General features: G+C 34.7%; 1 protein-coding gene across 1 annotated transcript; it reads right to left on the bottom strand.

Moving 5' to 3' along the window:
• Window positions 1-2481: 2481 nt before the first annotated feature.
• LOC114400385 (zinc finger protein VAR3, chloroplastic-like) lies at window positions 2482-7126 on the bottom strand. Its single transcript, XM_028362820.1, has 5 exons — window positions 6680-7126; window positions 6475-6592; window positions 4740-5020; window positions 4465-4563; window positions 2482-4382 (listed from the first exon to the last, which is right to left on the bottom strand). Exons 1-5 carry the CDS (start codon window positions 7039-7041, stop codon window positions 2759-2761), a joined length of 2484 nt encoding a protein of 827 aa, XP_028218621.1. The 5' UTR covers window positions 7042-7126; the 3' UTR covers window positions 2482-2758.
• Window positions 7127-14381: the final 7255 nt, after the last annotated feature.

The raw sequence follows: 14381 nt of genomic DNA, 5'->3' as shown, positions 1-14381 counted from the left end.
GTACAATATCCCTCCCCCATACCTTCGCATATCGAAGAGCCTCTGGACAATGGGGTACGAAGTTTTTTACAGTATTATTTATAAAACGTATTTTAGTTTAATAAAATTTAAATGCATATTCTATAGAACATATCTTCTTTCATGTATATGTTTTGAAAGTGTTGTTGATCTAGTTGTGCTTGATATGTTTTTTAATTACAGGTGTTGGACACTGATAGAACAAATACATACAGTTGATCTAATGAAGTTTTTGTTGGGTTATGCAAGTAACTTATTTGTCTCTTCAGAAGGGAGCAACCTCAATAAAAGAGATCTTGTTGAATCATCTATCAGAAATCTATTTGGTGAACTTTTCAAGCTGAGTTATAGTGCACCTGGACAAAACGCTTTTGATTCAGTGCAAAGTCCAATGTACTTTTTATTATTACTTTCAATTTTAACTATAAGCCCCTATGAATTATCAACTATGTTACTTTGTGTAATGCTGGAACACCAAGGTGGGAGTGTGGAACTATTGTTTTAGTTAATTTTGTTTCCTCTAGTCTTATACAACATTCTAATTAGTCTTCATACTCTTTAATATTGAGCAGGAGTAATTTCATGAATTTTACAAGAAATATCAAATGTCTTGAGTGTAAACATTTTGGTATTAATTAATAGGCTATGCTGGATTTTATTATTTTATTTTTCTGAAACAACATCTCTACTATAGATTATACCATTTCTTCATCCCACTTCTAAGCTTATCCCTTATTAATGCAAAGGACTACATAATCTCATATTTGCTCCAAACTATTAACAGCAAGATTCCCATGTTTCACGACTGAAACTCACTTCATAATCAACAGCAAGATTCCCATATATGCTCCAAACTATTTGTAAATTCCTTCTTTCTCCCAAAGAGTACAGTGTCGTGGTTTGCATTCGGAACGATGCTGATTACAGCATTAGAACTACGACACTCCATTGGGATAGCCCTCTACAAGAAAAATGATATTTTTAAGAAGACAAGTAACAAAATCTATACTTAATTTGTGGAGATGAACATTTTTTTTAAATGAAATAATATATAAAATAAAAAATATGAAATTTATTTTAAAGCAAGTAAGAAAATCTATACTTAATTTATGAAGAAGAATATTTTAACTATAGATATAATTCATAGTGTACAATATGAAATACAGCCTTAACAATCAGGTTAATTTTGGTCTTTAATTGATAAATTATATTACTTGTGTATTAGTACTTCAATTATTTAAAATAGTTTTACATAAATTGAACTGATATTTTACATTTTTGGAGTATAAACACAAATTTTATAAAACAAGTTAATACAACAACTTAATTTATATGTAATTTGTAAAAAAAGCTTAAATTCAAGGTAATATACCAAATATCATATGAAATAACAACAAGATCATGGTATCTATAATTCATGCAAGATTCTTGCATTGAAAGTTCAAGAAAATGTGCAAGATCAACAAACTCAACCTCTTGCATCCTCTTAGCAACATCCTTTGTTAACATATCAAGTTTAAAAGAATAAATATTATGTTATGTAACTGTAACACAATAGTATTGAAGAAACATGTTTTTGAAGTAGGGTTAGTAGTCTCGGCCACAACGCAACAATACAATGTAAAATTAATTTTTCTTTAAATTGAATCATATAATAATTACAATTCATGATAATTTACCATAAACTAGTATATCGGTGCATTACACGGGCTTTAATATTAGTTTTTTTAAAATGCATATCAAACATGGGTCTAGTTCAATTTTTGAAAAACCAAAATATTTTCTTTTATCAAACATCTCTAAAGATCTAAATCAATTGATTAGATCTAAATCAATTGATTAAACATGATGTGTGAATTATTATACTTAATATTGCCTTTAATTCCTATCAATAAAAAATATTCACCACCCTAAGCATTCTATTACCCTGCCCACGAGGAAGTGTAGTGTAATTACTTCTTAGTACAGATATTCGTATACATAAAAATTAATTACTATTACACAGTCAATAACTTTGTTAATTGTGATATTATTTATCTCAGGTCGGTAATTGATACAACTATATTTATTTACTTTTAACCAATTGCAAAGTAAAATTAATCATATTTATATATGTAGTTAACTAATTAATAGTCTACATTGCCATAGATTTTTTTTAGTTAGAATTATAAATTAGAGCAAAGAAGGATTTTATACGTCTCACAAGTTTTAACGTAACAGCCAAGATAAATTTGTTTTCAATCTTGCTAGACTGTGTTTACTAACATATTATTGATAAGAGTGATATTGAACTTGAATATCTTAAATAAGATTTCATATTAAAGCTTTCTGGATGAAAAAAAAACGATTAACAAAGATGATTTCATTAAAAGTGATCAATCAGATTTACTAGTAGAGATGCACAAATGTGATGGTGACCCAAAAATATATTAGTGTTTATACAAACAAGATGAACACTTGATGTATCAACCAAACACGCATTTACTTCAATCCTAAAACTTAAATATTTCTAGTTCTACATTATGGATAGAAAAACTGAGTATACAAACAATGGTTTTAATGCATCACTTATTTCTGAAATTTCAGAAGCTAGTCTCTCGACAAAGATAAATACTTGATGTCAAAATTCTGTTACAAGTGTAAATAAAAGGTTTGATCCATTTCTATATTTGCCAGCAACATTTTAATTGCACGTTGAAAAATTAAGCAAATGGATAATAAATTAATAATACTACCACTTTCAGCTACCTTCATTTTCTTTTTTAATTGGATCTGAGCTCGCGGTTGGAAGATTTCTTCTGTACTGCTGAGACGTCAATCTCCTTTCCAATGGTGTTTTCCTCTTGCTTACAACAAATCTGTTCACCCCTTTGCGCATAGGCATTATTGAAGGAAAATCTTCATCTGGAATTTGACTGAGCTCAGAAATATCCTTAATCTGTGCAATGCGACGGAACCACCTCTCAGCCTTTGCCTCCTCTGACATGTCCAAAGGATCTGGTTCCTTCACAGCTGACCCCTCCAAACTCTTTCTTGTCCACTCTGCTCTACCACTCTGGGTCTCAGATGCTGGTTCCGGGGATGAACTCCCAGTCAAATTTGGAACCTGATCTTGATTGAAACTCTGCCTTGAATTTCCACTGGTTGTTGCCCCATACATAGAACCAACATCATTGTTATTTGAGCTTTGTTCAGAAGGATTTGGACTCTGTCCACGTTGAGCTCTAGCATCAACTGACATCTCTGGAGGCTGCTGCACCACCTCAGATATGAAAGATGTATCATCATCAGCCCTATCCGTCAAAGCAGTTGCATCTGCCACTGATGAATCTGTTCCATCTTCCTGCTGCTTGTCCTTTTTGGCAAAATAATCAGGGGGAAAGGGAACAAAGGGGACAAAGTTGGTTTTGCCAGATTGTTCCATGGCCGCAAGTCTCTTATATGCTGGTGTAGTCAAAGAACGATCTTTTTTCTTGCTAACAACAAATCGATTTTCTCCTTTGCGCATGGGCATTATTTCAGGGAAATCCTCATCAGATATTGCACTTGGTATATCTGGAAAATCATTCAGCTCAGCAACCTTTCTAAACCACCTCTCAGATTTTTCACCTTGCTCTTTCTCCTTGTCCTCCTCTGTGATATTTTGGCTAGTAGAATTATTAGAAAGTTGTGAACAGTCTCCCAATCTAGCATATCCAACATCAGCGTCTAATACCACCTTTTTGCTCTCCTCTGCTAGCAAGTTCTCAGACTTTTGGGAAAGTGCATCTGCAGACAATGGAATGGGAGGAACAGTACTAGTGTAGCTCCCTTTCACATTGTTAAAATGTGAAGTATTGCTAGCAAATGAAGGATGGCTGTCTCCACTGGCATTTTGTTCATCAACAAAGTTGTTATTGTCAAATTGAGGAAGGCCACCTGAACGTCTTAGCATTTCATCCAGATTGTCATGGGATTTGATTGGCTCCCCAGCTTTAGAATCCTCAATCCCGGGAATGTCATTATTGGACAAGTTTCTCTTGTATTGAGCATTAGCCAACCTCCTCTCCAGTGGAGTCTTTCTTGTGCTCACGACAAATCTATTCACTCCTTTCCTCAATGGCATTATTTCAGGAAAATCTTCATCTGCCATGACACTGTTAATATCAGCACTGCTGTCTAGTTGAGAAACCTTGCTAAACCAACGTTGTGCTTTTTCTTCATTAGCAGCTAACCTAGCATCAATGTCTGAAGTATTAGGATTGTTTCCATTTTCGTACCCCATATTTGGCATGGTATTGGTGGCACCCAGAGATATTTGTCCAGGTCGCTTGCAATCACACCTTAAGCAAGTCATATTCCTCCCATAGTTATAGAAATCACACCTTCATAATGAAAATCCTGTTAGTTGGATGTCTATATCAAAGGTTATGGGGAAAAACATTTCAAAGGGAGGATAATACTTACTGAGGACATTCCCATTCACCTCCAGCCAGTTGTCTTTTTGGCCTTGCTTCCTCACACTCAAGACATTTGATATTTCTTGCAAAATTCATGAAATTACACCTGCTCAATATTAAAGAGTATGCAGATTAATCAGAATGTTGTATAAGACTTGAGGAAACAAAATTAACTAAAACAATAGCTTCAAACTCTCACCTTGGTGTTCCAGCATTACACAAAGTAACATAGTTGATAATTCATAGGGGCTTATAGTTAAAATTAAAAGTAATAAAAAGTACCTGGGGCAAAGCCAATCACCCCTCTTCATTTCAATTTTTTGTCCAGGAGGCTTTGTCTGTCCAAATCTGCCAGCCATTTGACTTTGCACTGAATCAAAAGCATTTGGTCCAGGTGCACTATAATTCAGCTTGAAAAGTTCACCAAATAGATTTCTAACAGATGATTCAACAAGATCTCTTTTATTGAGACTGTTGCCTTCTGAAGAGAAAAATGGGTTACTTGCATAACTCAGCAAAAACTTCATTAGATCAACTGTATTTGCTCTATCAGTGTCCAACACCTATGAAGATCATATCAAGCACAACTAGATCAGCAACAGTTTCAATGCACTTGTCAAAAATTGAAATTAAGTGTTAAAACATGAAAAAAGATGTTCTATGCAATATGCATGTACTTTTCTTATTTATTTTGGAATGAATTGAGATATGCATTTAAGAAAAGGTTACACGGTCAAATTTTCCTACCACTATTTGCATTTTTAAATTGCTTTGTAATTTCTGGTTGCACATACCAATAAGCTACTTACACAGTAATGAGGTCTAATAAATGTACCAAAAATATGATGTTAGAAAAGTAGTAACTAAATTTCAATGAAGTATTTATTTTTTAAGCACAGATAACCCAGTTTTATTAGGGAAAGAAAAACCAACGAAGCCTAACAGAGCGTAACATAAAAGAGAACTTATCATTCAATAAGTAGGTGCATCACACCAAACATTGCACAAAATCCTTTTATGAATTGAGACAAAATTGCATATAACACTTCAAACATAAGATGTGGCAAATGTAAGTTATAACAATCTTTCTTAAAAATGAAACAGAATAAAATGAATATCAGTGGGAAAAATGAGGTAAACTATGTTTGCATCTCTACCAGGAAGACTTTGACTTATATTTTTTGTCCTCAAAGTCAAAAGGAAACACCTTTGTTTGCTTCAAATCAAATAGTTGCTAAAGAAACTCATAATTTTAGGGTTACTAAAAAGTAACTACAAAACAAAACAAATTAAATAAATACAGCCTATTTTCTCAAGAAATATTTGTTCTTCCTCTCCCATGAAGTCTTATCTTGACAGTTGACATCTGTCTCTCTCTCACGTGGGTTTCCATAGCATATACAGAAGAACTGAACAATAGAGCCAGAATTCAATAACTGCTAAGATATGAAGCGTCCAAAACTTACTCTAGTGGGAGTGGTAGATTTTATAAAGAATTTAGGAGGGAAATTTAAAAAAAATCAAGTTTCAAGTTAAAAATAGAATGATATGAGCTTTTGAGATTTTATTTAGATAAACTTCTCCAGAATCTATTCTAGGAGAAGAAAATACGAAGGAAAAATGAAATGAGCTTCTCCATGAGCTAAAATTAACTTATGCATAAGCTAATTAGTAGAAGTTCTCTCATATTATCTCATATTAGTCTCTCCAAAAGATGATTATTTAACTTACACATAAGCTAATTTTAGCTTATCAAGAAGTGCTTATGGAAAAGTTTATTCAAACAGGCCATAATTCATAAAAGGTAACCAATGTCGAAGATCTTAAGTTAGAGAAAGTAAGTTTGTTACTGTGATTGCGAAGGTTCTAGTGAAGCAGTAAAATTCCTTTCAGCAAAAAATTGCACCCTAACAGCAGCAAATTAACATTCTCAACAGCAAAACCATAGTGAATTCAAATACAAACTAGTGAGAAACCCAAAAGAGAAAAACTAAGCAGAAGGCACAGTGACACTAACATTGGCGTCACCGTTGGAGAGAAAGGACTTCATCTTCCTGACGGAGTCGTCGGCGTCGCGGAAGAGAAAGGGGGAGCCGTGCTCAACCACCGCTGCAATGTCTCTCGTAGAAAGCAACCTACCACCATTCAATTTCAATTCAATTCAACTCAATTCAGCATCGAATTCAACAAGCTCAGATTGAAATTGAGAAAAAGAAAGAAACCTGAGAAGGTTAGGTCGGTCGCGGGCGAAGGCCAGGAAGGCGGTGGCGTCGCGGAGGAAGGAGTAGGAGAGCCGTTCGGCGGCGGCGGTGAAGGTTTGGTCGGGGAGGGAAGGGAGGTAGCCGGCGGAGGAGATGTGGGAGAGGAATGAGGACCACTCGGGCCAGGAGGAGGAGGAGAATGAGGAAGCTTGGGATTGGGAGGCTTTGAGTTTGAGTGGGAGAGGAGAGGGAGAAGAAGAGAGGTGGAGGGAATGGGTGGATAAGAGGAAGAGGTTGCGGTGGTGGTGGTGGTGGTGGTGGCGGCGGAGAAGAGGGAAGGGAGTGGCGAGGAGGAAGAGGAACCTTGGGGCCACGCCACCCATTTTCGTCGTCTGCTAACGATGCCTCTTACTACTACTGCAAATGAAATTTCATTTTCTGGACTAAACTACAACACTTCCTAGTCATAAGTTTTTCTTTTCTCTCTCTATCGTGACATTTGGTAATAAAATATAGGGGAAGGAAGATCAGATTTTAAACTTTAACTTATATTTTGGATTTCTTATAAATAAATAAAAACTTATATTTTGGATTGATTAATCTCTTAATTTTTTCAAATTTTAAATTTTAGTCTTGTATATTTTTGTTTTATAATTTTTAGTTTTTTTATTAATTTTCTAACAATATTTTTAGTCTTAAAAAAAATCGTCTGCTTTTAATCTCACTTATTTTCATTATTTAAGATTAATCTATGTTTTATTCATTTTTAATCTCGTTTATTTTATATTTGAGGTTAATTTTGAACAATAAAAATAAATAAAAGATTAAAAAGTGAACAAATTTTTTTAAAGAAACTAAAAATGCTAAAAAATAATAATGGAGGATTAAATTCACTTTTTAAAAATATATTTTTTATTCTTGAAATTTAGGATAAATTCACTTTTTGTTCCTAAATTAAAAATAAAAAATCTAATTCCTCAAATTTAAAAAATGTTTTTAAGCTTTAAAATTTGATGTTTTGAATCTTTAAAATTCGATGGCATTTACAATAGTATCACATTTCCAAGATTGAAGGGCGAACAAAAAGTCAAACTAAGAATAAAATATTAGATTACTACTGAGGACAATTTTTTTTTTACAACTTTCCTGAAGGCTTCTGGTGTTGTATCTTAGCCTTCTGACACACTAGGCACGCAAGGACAAACTCATTAACCTCTCTCTTCATATCCGGCCACCAAAACACCTGCTTAAGGTCTTGGTACATCTTAGTCGCTCTTGGGTGGATACTCAAACTACTTCTATGGCCTTCCTCCAAGATCGCTCCCCTGAGCTCGATACACTAGGAACACACACCTTATCCTGGAATCTCAAGATTCCATCAGGCCCCACTCTAAAACTACTCTCTCTCTGCGGCTATGGACTTTAACTAGGCTGACTAGAATGGGTCAAACTTTTGACCCTCATGGATCTCGCTCAAGAGCTCACTGGTGACTCTCAACATACCCAACTTAATACTACCAGAGGTGATCGCACATGTTAAACTTAGGTCTCTAAAATGCTCTAAGAAGTATAACTCTCTAACCATCAAAGCAGACACCTGAAGGGATTTCCTACTCAAGGCATCAGCTACTACATTGGCTTTACCTGGGTGATAGCTAAGCCTCAAAATTGTAATCCTTAAGGAACTCTAACCATCTAGGTTGGGATGAAAGATCATGTAGTCCATGAACACACCAGTGACATTGGTCACACTAAAAGGCATAACCAAGTACTCATAATGGTTGTAACAGGTCCTAAAGGCAGTCTTCAAAATATCCTTAGGCTTCACTCTAATCTGGTGGTAACTTGACCTAAGATCTATCTTACTGGACACACAAGCCCCTACTAATTGGCCCATCAAGTCATCTATCCTAGGCAAAGGGTACTTATTCTTAATCATCACCTTGTTCAGTCGGCGATAGTCTACACATAGCTTTTCGATTCATAGATATTTAGTAAAAGTAGATTCTCCTAACCTAACATTAAAACCTATTTGTGCATCTTATAATTCCCATGCACTAAGGATCTTCCTATTGAATTTCATTTAGAGGTCATTCATACACATTTTTTAGGGTTCCATACTTAAGCCTGGCTTGACCTACGCTTAAGCTTGACTTGACCCACGCTTAAGCTTGGCTCACCCTATGCTTATGCTTGAAATCCAGTAGCTTATTTCCCCTTGCAAATCATCTTTCTTAAGCAAGGTCCAACCTATGCTTAAGCTTGGTCACGCTTAAGCTTGACTCAACTTATGCTTAAGCTTGGTTCCAGCCATGCTTAGGCTTGAGAATCAGTAACCTATTTTCCTTTGCAGGTCATTTTGCTTAAGCACGAACAACTCTTCACTTCAGTGCCACGACCTCACAAAGCTTCAAAAAAGAAGTTTTTCACTTTCAATGACTTCCAAATTAACCCAAATGGGATCCCAAGCATCTCAAACATATTTCCCTTCACCAAATACTCGAAACAACACTAGTTTACAAGTTCTAAAAAAACTTGCCATGAAACCTATGAGAAAAGGACCCTAAGTGTTGGTTATGAAGAGCTAACTTCCTATGTTCCTACAACACTTCTAATGGAGGTTACTCCATAAACAAACAAGAATAGCAAGAAAAGGATGGATTAACTCCTCAATACCTCATTGTGAAGCATGAAAATGGTGGAGGATGGAAGTCTTGCAACTCAAAACTCAAGAACCAAGCAGCCCAAGCAAGAAATCTTTTTCTTTCCTTCTCCAAAGTTTAGCCAAGGCTCAAAAACGAAAATAACAATAGCTAAGCACAAAGTGGAGTGAAGTTGGGGTGTTTAGGAAGTATAGGACAACTCTAGGTTCAAGAGTCTCCATATGCTCCCTCATGTCACCGAAGACTTGATTGAAGGAAAAAGTTGATGGTGGAAGAGAGAGTGTGTAGTTGGTTGTGTAGCTCTAGTCATTTCTTGGTGGTTTCCCTTTTGAAAATGTTGCTATAGATGATTTAGATAGGATTAGGCATAAAAAGAAACTTTGCTTTTACCAAAAGAAATAAAACTCTATCCAATTAACCTAGACAATGATGTTAATTACGTAGATAATAGAGTGATCTAAAAGAAGAAATTTATCTTGTACTCGTATTACTACATATCCACCTCACAATCCCTGACCTCCCCCCCCCCCACCCCCGAATTTAGGAATGTTAACAAACATTGTTTACATTTCCTATCAGATAATCCAACTTCTACTCCCGGTTTCTCTTAAACATCTACAAACCACACAAAACCGAACTTGTTTCCCTATTTATCCCTTCTATTTGCAATAAACACCCCCATGCACATCTGCACCTTTGAAATATCCTCCAGAGATTTTCTTCATTGAATGTTTTCAGGAATTTTGAGATGAAGAAGGACGTTATCCTACCATTTCCTTGTTTCCACCTAGCATTTCCCTCTCCTCTCTCGTGTTTTCCACCCACTCTCTCTACTTTGTGTCATGGTTTCCTTTGAGGATGATTTCGTAATGCATGTATATGTATCGTTTGACATTATAAAAATCAAAACCTTCCATATTTTTTTTTATAATGTTCAATTTTATTTGGTGCTAACTCCGTTGAGATTTCAAGAGTCATAATTAATTTTTAGGGAAGCTTGCAAGTTGCAAAATGTAGCTTATGGTGGAATCATATAAGAAAAACATATTTTTATTTCTAATCTCATAGACATCTGGTTTTGTTTCTAGTTGATAGTACAAGGGGCTTGTAAATAAATTGCTGTGAGGCCCCTGCTGCCACATATGTCTTTATTTCCATGTGATCCGATTGTAAGCACTGCTATGCGGCACTTTGACACTTCTTGAGTTCTTGTGCTTCTCATTAGCCTTTTTCTATTCAATAAATATGTTTTGCTAATAATAATAATAATAATAATAATAATAATAATAAATATATAGGTTTGTTTTTGTTGAATTTGATGTTTTTATGGTAGGCCTCCCCCTCCCGTGATATCGTTATTCCTAATTCAAACTTTACTATGCACACAATTGCCCATCCTACAATTTGAGTATCTATCAAATCTATGTGTTTGGTCTAGAGGATTAAAATAGAAAAAATAAAAATAGAAGATAAATTTTAATTAAAATAAAATATAAAAAATATAAATTTCATATAGGATCCACAATTTTTTTCCTTTCTCTATCAAACACAGTCTAAAAGTTAACATATATGAAATGAGGATTGTGTAAAAATTCTTAGGGGTTTCCTAGACTATCAATGATAGGAAACAACAGGATCTTGAAACCTATGATTCTCACAAACAATCAATAAACAACAATAGATAATGATGTGTACCTTTCTCCATAGGAAGACTTGTACCTTTCTCCATAGGAACTTCTCTCCGGTGCACTTTGATTTCCTTGAAAGAGGAGTGAAATAAGATTTCACTTCCTTTGGCCTTTCTTTTCTGCCTCTCTCTGTTAGTGATGGCTGTGAGTGAGAGAGAACACTTTTCTGGTCAGGAAGGGGACCTTATTTCACGTTAGTGGGTATTAAGCCCCTTTTATAACCACTACTCCCATCAAGTAGCAGTCAACCCTAGAAACTTCTCCTATTAAGCCCAATTACAATTTAGTCCTTAATCGTTAATTATTTACTTATTAGTCCCTACATAAGTCACATGCCTCTCACATGAGACATAAATTCTAACATTCTCCCACTTGGCTCATGTGACATTAATAAACATTATGGACTAAATAAATAAATAGATTAACTAACATAATGCGCATTAAAAATTGACTAAAATGTTCTATACACTGGGTACATCATAATTTCATGATTAAGAATAAGAACCAATTCGAGTCATGGCGGTTGTACATCATCTAATCGACATAGTCCCTTCCATGTACTACAAATTAGTCTTCTCCTTAATATGACCATAAGTTAGGAGTACATAATTGGTCCAACATAATGTCTTCTTTCAAGACAAAACCTGTTAACATTACTCTAACACAAACATGCATGCAAACATAGAGAACAGGTAATCAGAAACATATCATAATTGAGCTCAGAGTGTCAGCAAAATTACATAAGGTAAATTACACTTAATGATCATCAATAACAATAATGCCCATACTTTCAACATGTTCTATAATGTCTTGGGCAATAATCCCTTATTCAAAGGGTCAACTATCATAAGGTTTGTGCTAATATGTTCTATTGACACTCTTTGTTTCTGAACTTCTTGCTTCATGACAAAGTACCTCAATTTTATATGCTTAGCACCTTTAGAGTACTTGTCGTTCTTACAAAAAATATTTGTTGCGGAGTTATCACAATACATTTTCAGCGGCCTAGCAATACTGTCAACAATTCCAAGCCCTGAAATAAAGTTCCGCAACCAATTAATCTGAACTGTAGCCTCAAAATATACTACAAATTCAGCTTTCACATGCAACAACAACTGATGCATACAAAATAGCTTTCATTTATTTTCGTTCCATATCATTTCTAGGACATTCTGCGAGACTAAATTTGTCTCTCTTCTAAATTAGAATAGGTGATGTTAAACACCTTTCCATCTTGAATCTCTCTAGTACTTTATCGATATATATACTTTCTGAGATAAGTCTGACAATCATTGTGATCTATTATGGAATATTTTTATCCCTATCACATAGCTTACCTCACCCATATCTTTCACTTCAAAGTTTCTAGAGAGAAATTTCTTAGTCTCATGAAGAAGACCAAGATCGTTAGTTGCAAGCAAGATATCACCAATATACAAAATTAGAAAAATAACCTTACTCCCACTGACCTTCAGATACATACACTGATAAACAGTATTTGCCTTAAATTAAAGGAAACAATGGCATCATTAAACCTCAAATACCATTGGCGAGAATCTTACTTTAAGACTGTATATTGATTTCTTTAGTTTGCACACTATGTGTTCCTTTCCTGCAACTGAGAACCCCATTGGTTGGTCCATACAAACATTTTCCTCTAAATCTCCATTAAGAAAGGCAGTTTTCACATCCATCTGATGTAGCTCCAAGTCATAATGGGCTACTAATGCCATAATAATCCTGAAAGAATCCTTTCGTGAGACTGGTAAAATGTCTCTTTATAATCAATGTCATATTTCTGAGTAAATTCCTTAGCAACAAGTCTAGCCTTGTAACGTTCAAGGTTGCCATGAGAGTCACGTTTAGTCTTGAAGACCCACTTACAACCAACTTTCTTACAACTCTTTGGTAATCCTACAAGGTCCCAAACTCTATTATGTTCCATGGAATTTATCTCTTCTTTCATGACATTTAACCACTTCTCAGAATTATCACAACTCATAGCTTGTGAAAACAAAACTGGATCATTATCATTAATGCTTAAGTTTGTTTCTGTTTCATGTAGGTATACCACATAATCATTCGAAATAGCTGGTCTCCTTTCTCTTTGAGACCTCTTTAATGCTACTTCTTGTGGTTCTTCCATAATAGGTTCATTATGCATCATGGGTTCATTATTGTGTTGCTCCTCTTCATTAATTTTGTAGTAATAACTGAAGGAGCAATCACCTTACTGTTAGAGGCATAAGCTAAAAGGACTTACACTCTAACTTCTTTAATTTCCATTTCTCGTGAAACTGTACTCCCACTGATTTCATCATTTCCAATGAACCTTGCATTTCCAGTTTTGACAATTCTCATACTATGATTAGAACAATAAAACATACACCCTTTTAACTTTTCTGGATAACCATTGAAATATCCACTGATTGTTCTTGCATCCAATTTTCTTTCTTGCGGATTATAAATCCTTATTTCTGCCTGGCAACCCCAAACATGCAGGTGCCTTATACTAGGTATCCTATTTGTCTACAGCTCAAAAGGTGTCTTTGGAACTATCTTACTAGGAACCCTGTTCAACAACTACATGGCAGTTTTCAAGGTATACATCCACAAGGATACGGATAAAGTCTAATTGATTAACATACTCCTAACCATATCCATTAAAGTTCTATTCCGCCTTTCTGATACACCATTTTGTTGTGGTGTACCGGGAATTGTGTATTGCACACAAATGCACGTTTCTGAACAAGCTTAGCAAATGGACCTGGGTGTTGCCCAGTTTCATCATATCTTCCGTAATACTCATCACCTTTATCATATCTAATAATTTTCACATTTCTGTCTAATTGCCTTTTTACTTCATTCTAGTAAATTTCTATGGCATTCATTGCCTGAGAAATCTCAGGCAGTAAGTAGACATAACCATAATGTGAATAATTATCAATAATGGTGATAAAGTATCTTTTCTTTCCGAAAGAACTAATATCAAAAGGTTCACAAATATCAGTATGCACAATTTCAAGAAGCTGAGTGCTTCTTGTAGCTCCTTTCTTTGTATGTTTTGCTTGTTTTCCCTTAATACAACTCACACAAATATTTAGATCCGTAAAATCTAGATAAGGAAGAATTTCATTTTTTTATTAATCTTTCCATCCTTTCTCTAGAAATGTGACATAAACGTTTATGCCACAAGAAAGCAGATCGTTCATTCACTAAACTATGCTTAGTGCCAACATTATGATGCAGAGTTAAAACAGTTTCAGCATACAAACTGTTTATTTCCAATTTATATAAACCATCACAAGAATACCAGTACCAATGAGATGATTATGCTTAAATAAATTGAAACATTCATTACCAAATTAAAAG

The sequence above is a fragment of the Glycine soja genome, chromosome 19 (genome assembly GCF_004193775.1).
Source record: "Glycine soja cultivar W05 chromosome 19, ASM419377v2, whole genome shotgun sequence".
NCBI lineage: Eukaryota > Viridiplantae > Streptophyta > Magnoliopsida > Fabales > Fabaceae > Glycine > Glycine soja.
Note: the sequence above shows the minus strand (reverse complement) of the source record. Positions and strands in the feature narration are given on the sequence as shown.